At 41.0% G+C, this 14,837-nt stretch overlaps 1 protein-coding gene across 1 annotated transcript; it reads left to right on the plus strand.

The window, feature by feature from the left end:
* Positions 1–684: 684 nt before the first annotated feature.
* LOC100642415 (sodium- and chloride-dependent GABA transporter 1) lies at positions 685–14,564 on the plus strand. Its single transcript, XM_048410955.1, has 11 exons — positions 685–1,126; positions 4,628–4,933; positions 5,542–5,676; positions 5,748–5,876; positions 5,967–6,111; positions 6,391–6,762; positions 7,117–7,333; positions 7,831–7,983; positions 8,059–8,262; positions 8,759–8,929; positions 9,405–14,564. The coding sequence occupies exons 2-11, from the start codon at positions 4,633–4,635 to the stop codon at positions 9,540–9,542; spliced, it is 1,965 nt and encodes a 654-aa protein (XP_048266912.1). The 5' UTR covers positions 685–1,126; positions 4,628–4,632; the 3' UTR covers positions 9,543–14,564.
* The last annotated feature ends 273 nt before the right edge of the window (positions 14,565–14,837 follow it).

Genomic DNA, 14,837 nt, shown 5'->3' on the forward strand with positions numbered 1-14,837 from the left:
CGAAGAATGTACAGTGTACAATCTAAGGTTTTATACTTATAAGAAAGATATACACGTAGTTCGTGTTGTTCGATGGTGCCTACGCACGAAGTCTAATGCTGCGATACAGTGCGTTCTGGCAAATGGAATATCCGGAAAACAACGTATATATAATTATATATACATTTAATCGTTCTGACGTATTTATCCTACATTAAACTTGGCCTATCTTACTCGAATTCTTCTTCTTAGCCTATGAAAAATATTTCCGCGATATCGTGCTCCTTATCAAAATGAGAAAATCAACGAATCTTGCTTTGCAAATTCAAATTCTGCTGAACGCAATTAAAGAACCACGTTCTTACACACCGCGAGTATTCTGTACATTTTGACGCATTTCAATTTCTCGACGACGCACGAACATCCGCAGTCTACTGATCCACGATCTTTCCATCCAATGTTCAACTACAAACGATCCGACCGCGCGTAAATGCATAAAGCCGAAAGCCACCCCTACGTAATTTCGACGTACACGTTGAACATGTATCATCTATGATGTGTTCTCGCCACCCAGTTTGATTATTTACCGAACCTAAGGGTCCTGGGGGCTCAAAGCCCAGGGACAGCTTTGTTCCAGGCTTCTGGAGGGGGTGTTCGCGGCCGCGCATGCGTTTCAAAGGGATAACACTCCCCGTCTTGCGGCAAAGCATTATTCCGTAACGACATCCCTCGCAGGGTAGGTCGGCACGAGGCACGCTCTCCACGATCTGACACGTAATAAAACCAGTTTCAAGGCGAAAGTGCGTCGTTCGCGTCGGTTGTCGTCTGTACGAACGATTTCGATCGGAAGCATCAACACCGGATAAACCAGATTTTGAGTATCTCGACTCCTGTGCACAGGAAGACCAAAGAAAAACTGTGGTCCACGACGCTGAGAGATCGGGCGTGAACGGATTGTTTTTCTCCGGGGACGTCGTACTCCGCTGCTGAACGGGGCTTCCGAGCATCGAGCAATGTAAACGATCGATTGGAAGACGAATAATTCGAAGAGTATACGAGTTGCGGAAGTTAGGTGCATTGCGAAGAAATTTCAGCCGAATCGAAAATCGTGGATCTCGTGGTTACCTTGAGATCTCGCAGCCTTCAGGTAAGATAAGTTGGCGCATCTTGTCTAATCTAATCTAATTTGCTAATACCGTAATTTGCCAAGAAACGCGCGAGCCTCGTATCGTTTTCACCATCTTCGCGAACGGATTTGTCTCTCCAGGTTCTTTTAAATCTTCCTCCCCGCTAACATCGTTTTTCAATAACGACGCGAAAACCGTGCCAATTATTCTGCCATGAAAATCAATCGAATCCACGATTACAACGTCGCAGATTACACCATCCCTGGCTGATCTAATACAGGATGTAAACAGGAATAGGAACAGCTGTAAAGAACAGAAGAGAATTTTGCAAAGAAACGAGCAGTTAGAAGAATATACAAATCCACGTGTACGGCGTAACGTGACACGAAGCTGTTATTGATTTTGCGTTCAGCATCCGTAGCGCGCGCACGAGTATTTGTATACAAGCGGACTCGGCCGCGCGTGTACGCACACGTGTGTCGATTTCACGCGCACACTTACACCATACGTATGGTACAGCGTAGAAACACGCGTGACCACACGAATACAAATAGTTGCGCCTGCAGGACACACGGATGCGGGACACGTGTACGTTTCCTCTATGCAGTTCCTGTTTGCTCATTCTGAATCCGCTGGGTGGTAATAGGGGTAGCGGGACGCGCGTCAAGCAGGAATCAACCCTTTCGAGGAAAGGGGGCGGGTTTTCATTGAGCCGCAGCCGGTTATCTATACCGACTATAGCGCGACAGATCGCATTAGAAATAATCCTCTGAGATCATCGACGATACACGGTCCAAGGGAAATTGACGAGAGAAATCAAATGATTGGCGTTTAGGTTCTACTCGTCGAATTTACAGTTTCGTTAGTTTTACTTCATTTCGTCATAATCGTCTCGTGGGTGTTTTTATTGATACTTTCGTGTCATATGACACCGCTGTGTTTGACGTAGCGAAGCGTATTTTGTGCGTATTGAAGGGTTGGATATTAATCCCTAAGGGACGAACAGTATATCGAGAACTGGATATCAAGGGATGGAGTGGCTGTTGTCATTAGCGAAGCAAGTATTATTCTAGGGATTATAGATATTTTTTCGCCACTGTGTATATAGGAATACGAACGATTCGTAGGCAAAATTTGTCTTGGCTGAACGTCATACGCCAAGAGCATCATCGTCGACGTATGACACCATCGATCCAGCGCGAGATCCCGCACTTCTTGCTCGATCAGGTTTCACTGAAGATTACCTACGAACGTTCCAACGACACACGACATTCCAATTTAGTTACATTCATCGAATATCGTTGTAATTATAGCGGCAAACTATTCTGAAGGATTTTGAGGAACCGAATCAACGACCTACGTATAATCTCGTTAGTGGAAATAATTTCGAGTACGAACATGGAAACGCGGAGATTTGAATTTTATCGCTGAACCGAGCTATAATTCGCGCCTCGTCATTGCCAATTTGGTACGTTCGTCTGGCTGCATAAGTTTCATTCCCATCCATTGGACATGTGAATGAAATGCCATTTAATGAGAATAAAGGTTACGCGTGACAGTGATAGAGTCGTAAATTGGGAGATTTATCGGGATAGTCGTGTATAAACGTTGCATGCAATGTCGAAACACAAAATTCGATGTCGTGTGTGCTGAATCAGATGGATGGTAATTAAATCTATTATTTACGTATGTACGTACGTCCTGCTTTTGCTCGCGGCCAAGCAACCTGGCATATCCCGAACAGTGTACACGATTCGTCGACGATACGGTTCGATTAACTTAATGAATTCTTTTCAGAGATTTACAAGCCTGAAATAAACGTTGTTCCATTGAATCTTCGTTTCTATATCTTCTTTTTACGTCTAAAAGTACGCATGTCACGTGCTGCATTTAAATCGATGTACGATATCATTTAATCGACTTTTCGTTCTTATTGAACCCTTAATCAATCCTTATCGATTAGAAGGATATATATATATACTATATATACATATATGTATAGCCGATATTCTTATATTTACGTTTCTATAGATGCACAGGAAATTCAGCTCGCGACGTTTATACGCGCTTCATACAACGCAAATAGACGATATCGATTAAATAAAACCTTATTAACATATCGTTACCTTTTACACTAACTGAAACGCGTTATAAACGCGAGTTTTAGCCTCTAGCGTACTGAGTTGTACGGCGTATCTACGTTGCGATACACAAGGTGATGCAATAATCTTTACTTATTTGCCCGTGCTTGCGACCGCTGTTGAAACGTGCAACGACGTAGGTAGATTGGAATCAGAGCTTTTAATGTCGATTTCGATGCGAAAGTATATGTAAATTCGAATGCAGGAGCGAAAGCACGCGTGCTGGAAAATTGACCAAGCTTTTTACGCTGCTCACGTATTCTTCGAAAATCACGCGTCCTTTCGCAAGGTTCCTTTATTTATTCATAGGATAATAAACATCGATTCCGCGTTAAACCATAAGAACACGAGTAGCCATTAGCTTCGATTTCTAGGAAACGACGCGACGCGGTAACCAGATAACGCTGCGTTGTTTATCGACTGGAAATCGACTTTCGCTCGTTGACGAGAAAATTGTATAGATTATGCGGCCAAACTGGCAGAACGTTACAATGTTTGCGTTGCAAATTGATCTACTACGTACGTTTGCATCCTGTAAACGATAAATGTAGAAACGTTTGAGTTTTAGCGTCTGTTTGCCAAAGGTAGACCAGACGAAATTCGTTTAAGCAAATATAACAAATTTTATGTTTCATTTAGAAGGAACGATATTAGGGAACGGAAATATACCTCACGCTGGAATTATCGATCGGTCGAAATAACTCGGATTTTCGCTTTTATAGTTAAGAACGAACAAGCGTCTCTGGTAATATCGATGTCTATTTTCACAGAAATAGAATCGCAATTGTACGTACGCTTATTTACTTTCATCGTATTTCGCTTTTAATTAACTATGCAAAAGATATTTTAGTACGCGTTGAAGTCGCCAGTTGCAGCTTTAAATTTCTATCATAATACACGAGAACGAACGAGAAAGTCAGAAAGTCAGCCGAAGCGCGAAAACCGTCCCATTTTTAGCTACAAAGGAGGATCGTTGGTTGCAAGAACTTGGCGACAGCGAAAGACGTTTGACGTAAAGTAAAAAGAACGTCAAAGAGTCGTGAAACCGTATACCACCCACGCGCAACCTACCCTCGCGGAAACCGTGGAATTCGAAGCTGTAACTAAAAAAGCGATTACGTGTAGCAGCAATTACCGGAGAACGGCCACGAAGTAATCTCCAGGCGAAACTAACCTCGATTATGTCTCATAACTCGCGTGTTTCACTATTGTCGCGTGTCACTCTCGACGAAGATGGCTCGGCACATGCAGGACACTTTTACGTAATCTCAGCCGCAATCACGATCAATTACGCGGAATTAGTCTGCTGCTGTCGGTCTCCTGAACCACGTTCAAGGTCACGAGCATGCAAAACGACAAAGACGCATCGCGTGATTTCAGGAATTATGGCGGAGAAGATGTATTATTGGGGAGAGCAGAAAGATCAGGTCGATCCGGAGCAGACGTTCATAGAGTTCAAGGCGAAATCGGTTGGCTCGAGTAGACGAAGGGATTCGAGTCACGGTGCGCCAAAGACGATCGTTTCCGCGCCGCAGAACGGGGCGACGGAAGTGGAGGACCGAGAAGAGGACGCGGAACGCGGGGGCTGGGACAACAAGCTGGACTTTTTGTTCTCCTGCATCAGCGTTTCCGTGGGACTTGGAAACGTGTGGAGGTTTCCGTATCTGTGTTACAAAAATGGCGGAGGTGAGTGTGAGAATTACCATAGCTTTTAGAACTCGGCCGTTTAAGTCGCGTTAGAGCGTTGCGTAAATGTCAAACGCGAAAGCTTGCTGGTCTGAAAAACGTTGAATCCGCTGTACATCCGCGTCTCGTCGTTGCTTTTCCGTATTTGCAGGGGTTCGTTTATATCGGCTGGGTGGAACAATTTTACGCTTCGTGCAATTTCAACTTTTAATCGATGCTCGTCATTTTCGTAATGTTCGAACGAACGTATAGATATGCAAATGATATAGTTGAGAACGCCGAGGGGACAAGGCCGAGCAAACGACTCGATCGAACTCACATTCGAGAAGATTACGAAATATGGTTATCCACGTGGAATCACGAGATTCGATCTTATGAAATTCCATGAATTATCTAGCATCTGCGATTTCCTGGAAGTAGGACAAAGCGCGATCGGGCGTATCGGTGAACGCATCGCGTTCCTAACGAGCAACGACGATTCATCTCTAACAATGACGTATCGCGTCGATGGTCGCGTATTCCGCATTGCTCTATTGATCAAGCAAATGCCTATTCAACTTCAACTACAAATTCAAATTCAAAGCTTCAAGTTGAAATGCAAATTCTAGGTGCTTTCCTAATCACGTATGGAATTGCCATGTTGTTTTGTGGGATTCCGATATTTTTCCAAGAGGTGGCCATTGGCCAGTACCTCGGTGCGGGCGGGATGACCCTGGTAGGACAACTATGTCCTCTGCTGCAAGGTATTCTAAAATAAAATCACTTCTTTCTAACAGCCATCTTTCATTTTCATTCGAAAGATACTTTCGTTTAGGAGTCGGATACGCTACGATGACTATCGTGTTCTTCCTGGACGTGTATTACTGCATAATCATCGCTTGGACGCTTTTCTATCTCATAAGCACCTTCGCCAACATACCGAGCGTACCCTGGAGGGGCTGTGGTTGGTTAAACGATTAATAGCAATGGAATTTTGCATTCTTTTGAAAAAATTATTATTTACATTTCTACGTATTCCAACGATATTTTATAGAAAATTGGTGGAACACCGAAAATTGTTCCGACGGCCTGAGAAAGATCAACGAATCGTCCGATAGCTCGAATACCACGAATTCCACGTACGACAACTATACTCGAGCTGTTCCTCATCATACTACTCCGGTAGAGGAGTACTGGGAGTAAGCGAACTTTCGTAAATTTAAATCTACCAATCTGTTCGAGTAAAACCTTCGATATAATCGCCTGTAACGTTAGAAAAGATCAAAGATATCCACGAAAACATTTTCACGGCACGAAATTTACTTACTTAATGATGATAACAGTTTTTCATTTTCTCGAAAAATCTATCACTCGACCGCAACGATTGGAATAAAGTGTGAGATTGTAGGGTAATAATCGCCGAAGGGTGTGAAACAACGATATATATGAATCTATGTGTGCGTGTTCGACGATTTTAGACGAAGAGTTCTTGGCATCACTTCCGGTATCGAGAACATCGGTGGCATTCAATGGGAGCTGTTGGGTTCTCTGATCGTCGGCTGGCTGCTCGTTTACTTTATCATCCGACGGGGTCTGCATCAGAGCGGTAAGATCATCTGGTTTTCAGCCTTGTTCCCCTACGTGGTGCTTTTCATTCTTTTGGGAAGAGCGGTGACATTGGACGGCAGCTACGACGGCTTGCTGTACTACGTCACGCCGAGATGGAACGAATTGCTATCGCCTGGCCCGTGGATCGACGGCGCCACGCAAATTTTCTTCGCCTACAGTATCGGCACCGGGGCTCTGCCTGCTCTCGGATCGTACAACAAGTTCCATCACAATTGTTACAAGTAAGCGTCGCCACTCTTTATCTTATGGTAATTTATTTCTCACGGATTCGGCGATTGTCTCTGATCGCGCGAACTAAATTCATGGTCGCTGAATCGATATTTCCGAATCGAACGTTTCGCCACAAAAGGCAATACATTTTAACCGATTGTAGCGACATCATGGAAAATCTGTTTGATTTTCCCTTCTAAATTTTATCGTCACAACGAGCGCGTTGAGGTAGGTCCATTCGTATTCGAGCGTGTCGTTCGAACGAGAAAAAAGAACGCAAATTACGAAACAAATCTAATTTAATGAAACAAATCTAAAGAATGCCAATCGCTGGACGTACTGAATGACGCGAGATTTCGTTCCAGAGACGCGCTGATCACGTGCATAGTCAACACGTTAACCTGCTTACTGGCTGGTTGCGTCACCTTCTCTATCTTGGGTCATATCGCTTTGGAGCAAGGCACGCAAGTGTCAGAAGTGGTCAAAAGCGGGCCAGGACTGGTGTTCCTCACTTATCCAGAGGTGGTTTTGAAGTTGCCCGGTGCCTCGATGTGGGCCATCATCTTCTTCGTCATGCTACTTGTAAGGCACACTCGACTTAGTCGAACGACCGCACTCCGCTTCTTCTATGATCAATGTCTGTTTATCGGAATCGATTACATTCTATGTACTACTTTAGCGCGAATCTAGGTCCTCGAGTCCGACTCGCTTCATCGTTCCAGCCGCTTTCATTTTCGAACGCGATTAAAGTCTGCTTTCCTTTTCTTTCGCGATAATTATAGCTTTATGTTAGTCCGTGGTTGAAGTATTTCTTTTATATATATACACAGTATCTTCGAAGCGACATGCTTTTCTTGCACGATAAGTTTCTCCGCGAATATAAATATCATCCTCTTCTCGGAATAATTTTCCAACTGAGGATGAAATTAGGTCGAATCGCAGGACATCGCAAGACGCGTGTTTCACGTGTTTTGAGGCAATCGTTGCTGCGTCGTTCGATCAATTAACAGAGGATCGTAGATCAGCAATTTATCCGAGAACACCACGAAAACAACATGGTTTTCCATTTTCTCTGACAGATACTGGGCATCGATAGCGAATTCTGTATCGTTGAATCCTTCATCACTGGAGTCGTTGACAACTGGCCGGAACTTCTTCGTCCTCATAGGAAGAAGTTCACCGTCGCGATCTGCTGTCTCATGTTCCTCTTGGGTCTTCCCATGGTGACCAACGTTAGCATCGTTCCACGATTTCTCAAATTTCTCTTCGAAAGGGGCAACTATTTCGAAAATTCTGTATCATTTCAGGGTGGAGTCTACATATTCCAATTGATGGACTTCTATTCGGCGAGTGGAATGTCGATTTTGTGGGTCTGTTTCTTCCAAACGATCGCGATATCGTGGATCTTCGGCGCGAAGAAGTTCTGCGACTGTATTCATCAGATGATGGGCGTACGACTGAACAAATTTTGGTACATATGCTGGGTGCTGTTCGCGCCAGTGATTATGGCTGTGAGTATCGTGTTTGTATCGAGAAGAAAAATTTGTAAAACATGAAAGATTCTCCTCTTTCGAACGGGACGCGAAGCGAAGATTGAATTTTCTCGTACAAACATAGAACGATTTGAAAAGACTTGACGAATGATCGTTAATTTCTCATGCTCTGTCTACGAAGAACAGCCTAATCGATCAGATAGTAATCTCCTCGAAGGTGGATGACAGGGCTATTTATCTCGTCGTCCTCGCGCAATATCGATTTTACGCTTAACGATCTCGTCTCAACATTGCAAACGTATCTCGATAAGATCGATTCGCGAGCGAAAATTAATTAAATAGTCGAGATCAATAGCTTCGTCTCTTGCTATTTATCTATATAACTATATGAGCGAGGCCTGTAAAAAACGAAGCTGCTTCTACCGATCGATTTTCAAGTCGAGATACAAGCGTAAACTCGAATTCGAAAATTCCAACCGCCACATTCGATTCGTCAACGTTTCTTCTTTTCCAGTTCATCTTCGTGTTCCAATGCGTGCAGTACAAGCCCTTGAAATACGGGAATAGTTACGAGTATCCAACATGGGCGGAAATCGTGGGTGTCTGTCTCAGTTTGTCATCGATGATCTGGATACCGGGTTACGCTCTCTACTACGTCATCGTTACTCCAGGATCCATCAAAGAGGTGAAACATTAGTATTAGGTTGTCCGGAAAGTGTCTTTCTTTCGCAAACGTGTTTTTTTACAACAGTGCGACTTCGTATAAACGTGAAACCAAGAACAGAACAAAATGGATCGAACGTAGTTCGACAAAATAATATGAAACAAAAACGTTGTGCGTTTATTATTTTCTCATAAAACGAAAGAAACTTTTCGGACTAATTCGCTAATATATTCTTAGCAAACGTATCGATCTTTGTCAATGCAGATAAAGTTCTTTTATTCGATGGAATCTTTCTCAACGTTGAACGGAACTGAATTAAGTCATAATATAGAACATAGAAAATACGAGCAACGTTTAAAATTCGGAAACGCAAATCTTTCTCCAGATCCGTTACAAATCTCGCCATTATACCGTTTCAATCAAGTTACTTAGTTTGTAATTGGTATTGTTACTTCTAGTAATTTGAGTATCAACACACGTACGTGATAATTTTCAGAATATCCTGAAAGGTCTGAAGCCGAACATAAAGACGCATCCGAAGTTACCAAAGGGCGAGAAATCAGCGGTGATACCAATGTCAGAGAGCAGCGCCGGACTAATCACCAAGAACAATAGTTTCCTAAGTCAAACATGATCGCCGTAAGCGGCTTTCTTATTCCCTGTCATAGGTTGTAATTACCATAAGTGTAGTATTTTTAACAGAATTTCAAAATCGAAGTATGTGTCGAACACGCAGAGCAGCTCGACTTAGTCTCGTGGTTTAATTGGAGAAACTGTTGGAAGATATCCGCAGACCGATCTACGTTAAGAAAATTACTACGATGACAGTGCATGGTAGAGCGAGCGTAATTAGAGCGAGCGTAATTCGAGCGACTGCTGCAATCAAAATACTGGCCTCGTTCCTTCTACATGATATATTTAAACGATACTGATACCACGTAAAAAGAAGAGTTATTTAGACAAATGAGAGAAAGAGAGAGAGAGAGAGAGAGCGAAGAAGAGTTGAACATAAAATCTAAAGTATATTACGACAGTAGCAGATATCGTTAGTTTTCGGATAGCTATCGAAGATAAGTCGAAGAGGTGTGTATATTTTTCTATCGCGATTTTTAATCGCGATGCTCCCACAAACGATTATTAAACGCGAGAAACGTAGTTTAGTTGATAGCCTGGTTCTTTTCTTTTCTTTTTTTTTTTCTTTTTTTTCTCGAGCGAGCAAACGAGAGATTAAAAATAAAGCTTGAACCTTTGCCTTGTAATATCAAACTAGAGACAGGTTACGGATCATAACTGAAGTCCAACAAAAACAGATTTTACTTTTTTATTTTTTGTAACAAGGATCTTAATCGAAACGCTAATTTTAACTTTAACTTTTCAAACTGAAAATTACGTAAGCGATTTGAATTAAAAAAAAAAAAAAAATGAAGATCGTAAGTCGTAACACTGATTTAAGTAGCTACGAGAGGAAACCACAAGGCAAAGGGTTGATCAAACCGACGTGCGAAAAGAAACGTCGACACGTGAAATAATTTTTGGAGGAGCAATTGTATTTTTATTCAGCGGACGAACGTTTTGAAACTTTGAAAATCGATTTGAAAGCCTCGATCATAAGATGAGTTCTAATGATGATTACGAAAGAAATAGTTCGACGTGTCTCTCATAAAAAGATACGTGTTTTTTTTCTTTTTCTTTTTTTATTTAGATCGATCGATATTTGCGGATTTAAAACGTTCGTTTATTTTTTCTATGATGTTGTTTAATACGCGAGATTCGCTCAACGGAAGTTTTACGAGATTGAATTTGCGCGAACCGATTTCTACCAAAATTTCTACCAGCATTTTTATTAGTCGACGGACGCTTGTTTTTCGGAACGCACGAAGAAATTCTTGCGAATGACGCGGTTAGTCAAATCGTTAGAACAGTTAAAGATTAAATTACAGATAATAAAATTTGTGCCTCAACGCTGACACCGTTGCGACCAGTTTTTTAAACGGAACAAATTTTAACGACACGTTAGATCTATTTGGAAAATTCTGCCGTCTTTCGTCTTTTTTACCCGAAACTTTCTTACGAACTTTACATACTCAAATCGATGTTAATTATAAAATGTTAGCTACCTCTGACAAATTTATTTCTAGACGTTTTCCTTCTACGTTCTGATTAAAGTCGATAAAGCCAAGTTTGTGATATATCGTACCATAAAAACGAGACAGAATTTTTCCACGGAGATTCCACGAAAAGAGGATTTTTCTACCAAAACCGATCGAGTTGATCGCAGGAAAGAAACGTGTCTCGCAGAAACCGTTGGTATCGTAATCCCTAAAAGCTGTCGAGTTAGAAACAAACGATCACACTTACAGATTTCACGATCAATTCGTAGAAGATCGAAAACCGAGATTAATATTTAGTAACTGTTTGTTCGACGAAGATGTTCGAATTTAGGTAGAAGCTCCTTGTTACCTGATTCTTTTAACGAAGAAATCAAAGCTATGTTTCGATCGCAGTGGTTTCATACGAAGGTTCGTAATTCCAAGATATAAGTGTAAGATAAAAATATATATATAAAACTAGTTTTATTGGAGGATATATATATATATATATATATATATAGGGATTTATCGATATACGATCCTAAAGTTACTATAAGAGCTATTTCAATATTGATTATTCGAGACACTGTTACTTGCATTAATAGTATATTTTTTGCGAATGAAATTCGAACGACCAATTAATAATATTCAAACAAACGAGAAAGAGTATAATATCGTTTCGAACGAATCACGAGTTTGAAAATATTATCGAAATCGATCTACAAATTTGTATATACAGGGTGGGTCAAACGTCGATCGTGTGATACGTACGTATACATTTTTTTTTTTTTTAAATCCTGCCTCGATCTATTTGTAGACTTTTTACATGACCTGTACTTGTATGGGTGAATATATTAAATTCAATTTAAATAGCGCGTGCAACGTTTTGGAAACTAAGTTATCGGAAAGGTCAACGTTTAATAATAAATGTTTCAGTTGTTTACCCGTGCAATTTATGCATGTTTGCTTTCCAATTAATAATTGCCAGCTATGAATATTCGATTCTATGCTTTCAGTTATGCAGTATCGGTTATAATTATTTAAATATTCTAAAATTAACTCGTCTAATCTGTTACCGAATTAGCTGCGAATAATATTCGCTTTACAGGACAAATGAAACGAATCGACGAAGCTGGTATAGCATCGAACGAACTAAATCGCGTGTCCCTGAATATATTTTACCCAATTCAAGTCCAACCTTGCATTCGTCAAAGACACGATTAGATCGTTGACTCACGCTGTATATAAATAAAAAGTCAGGTTTTAGCAAAACTGGATGTTTCACGATTCTTTTGGTTGGCGAACATGAGCAATAAAGATACTCGTAACGCAACGTTACAAGTTTGAAAACAGGCCTAAGTAATAGTTCTGTCGTTTAAATCGTTTACACGCGATCGCTTTGCGCCCTATTTAAACGAGTTTTAACAGTTGTTGATGTTGTACGATATCGAGAGATCGTCCGAAAGCTTTATACGACGTTCGTTTATGTATATTTTATTGTCGCATTGTTACGGCGCGAGTGACATTTTAATAGCGAGCTAAGGATACTGCAGGTCCACGTGGTTCAATATTTTCCGCGATGACCGCGTGCTGTCATCGTTTCGTTACATCTATACTTTTGTACAGAAAGCTACGAAGCCGTTTATTTTTGCGATAGTTTAGTGGACTGCGTGTATTTCTGTGTAAACTGAACGGATTAGACGCAACAGGATGCGAACATACACCGCGCATTTGTACATGTTTTCCAGTATAAAATCACATATCGATGAATCGATAACGGATAAATCGTGGATTAAATGTACAATCTGAAAAGTATAAAAAGGAAACGATAAAGATGACGCAGAAATTTCACGGGAAGAGGATATTTTTTCTAAAAATTGTCGAAATAATAATATCGCTGACGAAAGTGTTGGCGTATGTCCGAAATTAAAAATAAACAGAAACGCGTAAAGAATATTTCGAAGAGAAACGTTTCGATTGAAGAACTGGCGTCGGACTATCGATCGATACGCGAGCCAGGAAGATTTCGATGGAACCGTTGAACGGAATTACAACAGATTAATGGCAACGCGTCGAATCGCTCGACTCGCCAGACCATAAACAACGTAAATCAGCTTAAACGAAAACAATGGAGTATCACGGGTTCATCGGAATTTAGTAGCGGCCCTCGTGCGTCTAATCTCGTTCATTGATCAACCGAACGATTAGCCGAGCATAGAGCGATTCACCGAGTGAATGACCGCTAATTACCGTCACGTTAATCAATATATGTACTTTTGATCGTTTCTCTACGGATTAAGCTGTACGCGATGCGTGACAAGTATTCCCATGCACGAATCAACAGCTGACATAGATATCCACGGTGTGTCGCAAACCGAACCGAAACGAGCGGAATCGTATCGCCTCGACATCGATGTTTCGTTTCGTGCCAATACGTTTTGGCCGGTAAATGCCATATGCGCGCGTTTGTATACTATCGACGAAAAGTTTCAAAGCAGCAGGTCTTCTTTATTTTCTACGCTCCTTTTACATTGAATTTCATTTTACCTTTGTCACTTACATTTATCGTAATCCTTGCCTTCCGGCTTAGGATCCTAAGTTCCGGCTTGCGTGGTATTTATTTATACCACTTTACACCGCCCCTTTATAAAGATATAAATATGTATTGCCTCGTTGATCGATCGTATTGTATCCATCTATGTTACATACTTCGTCGTTTTATCTATTTATTGTAGCGTATGAAATTAGCGATAAGTTACATTTTTGTCGTTAGCGCGAAGAACGCGTTTAGTTTATCGTGTTGTTTAACCTTTGCAGAGTCAAGTTGCTTCCAAACTTTCAGTGGGTAGTGTACGTAATCGTTTATAATAGGCTCGTTGCGCCGCGAACGATAGAATACGCCATGGAAGCTTGTATCAGCGTGCGAACTCGGTTAATTACCCAATGCGAATTAGCCGTTTAGCAAAGGATAGGTTAAGCGTCGAGGAGATTAAATGCGAAGGGGAACAACAACGCGGAGATATCATTTTAGCACAAGATCAGTTTGTTTGCCATTTTTCTCAAATCCTTTCGATGGTTTTGAGTATCGTTTTGTTCGGTGCTCTTTTCAACGCTCTTTTTCACATTCGTATCTTTCGTATCCTTTACGTATCGGTCTTTTGCCGAGCGGTTGATTTTTCAAGATCGCGTTTAGAAAAGATCGCGTTATAGCTCGCGGTTGCCTGAATTCGGTGTTTACCGTTCCAGTAAGTCGGTCAGTATAAATTGATAATACGGTATTTTTGACATCTTTTTATCTTTTCAAACGTTCAGAATTTTTGATATCTTTTATTTCGCTCCAATAATCGTTACCATCTTACGATGAAGAAATTGCAAATTGCACCTCTTCGCATCTTATCCTTGCAACCATTCTGATTACTGCGACAAGAAATTCAATCGAAATTTCCCGTTTTACCTTCGAATGGGATATATCGGAGAATTCAATTATTTACATATGTGCGAAGAAATGGAATCTGTCTCGAAACAGTATTGTTTTGTAAGCGAAAATTAAATGTATCTACAATGGACACGTGTTTCATTTATTTTAATTCGTTTTGACAAGCTGCCGGCGATGATCCTCGTACAAATTTTTCCCTTTGTTATATTTCACTTCTCTTCCGTTTTATTTGTCAGTCGAACGTTTAATTTGCAAAATCATTGGGAGAAATCATTGCGAGGACAAAATACTCACAACGAATTAATAAAATTACCCGAAACCAGAACGATGTCGATACATATTAAGCTTCTCCTCCTACGAACATCGTTTTTTACGAATTTACATATGTATAACGTTATCCATC

Source organism: Bombus terrestris, chromosome 12 (genome assembly GCF_910591885.1).
Source record: "Bombus terrestris chromosome 12, iyBomTerr1.2, whole genome shotgun sequence".
Classification (NCBI taxonomy): Eukaryota; Metazoa; Arthropoda; class Insecta; order Hymenoptera; family Apidae; genus Bombus; species Bombus terrestris.

Excerpts from the sequence above, each read along its gene's own strand:
- LOC100642415 (XM_048410955.1), top strand. The coding sequence starts at position 4,633 with ATGGCGGAGAAGATGTATTATTGGGGAGAGCAGAAAGATCAGGTCGAT. Across the intron at positions 5,877-5,966 it reads CGTACCCTGGAGGGGCTGTG|AAAATTGGTGGAACACCGAA; the intron begins GTTGGTTAAACG and ends GATATTTTATAG. Across the intron at positions 6,112-6,390 it reads CCGGTAGAGGAGTACTGGGA|ACGAAGAGTTCTTGGCATCA; the intron begins GTAAGCGAACTT and ends CGACGATTTTAG.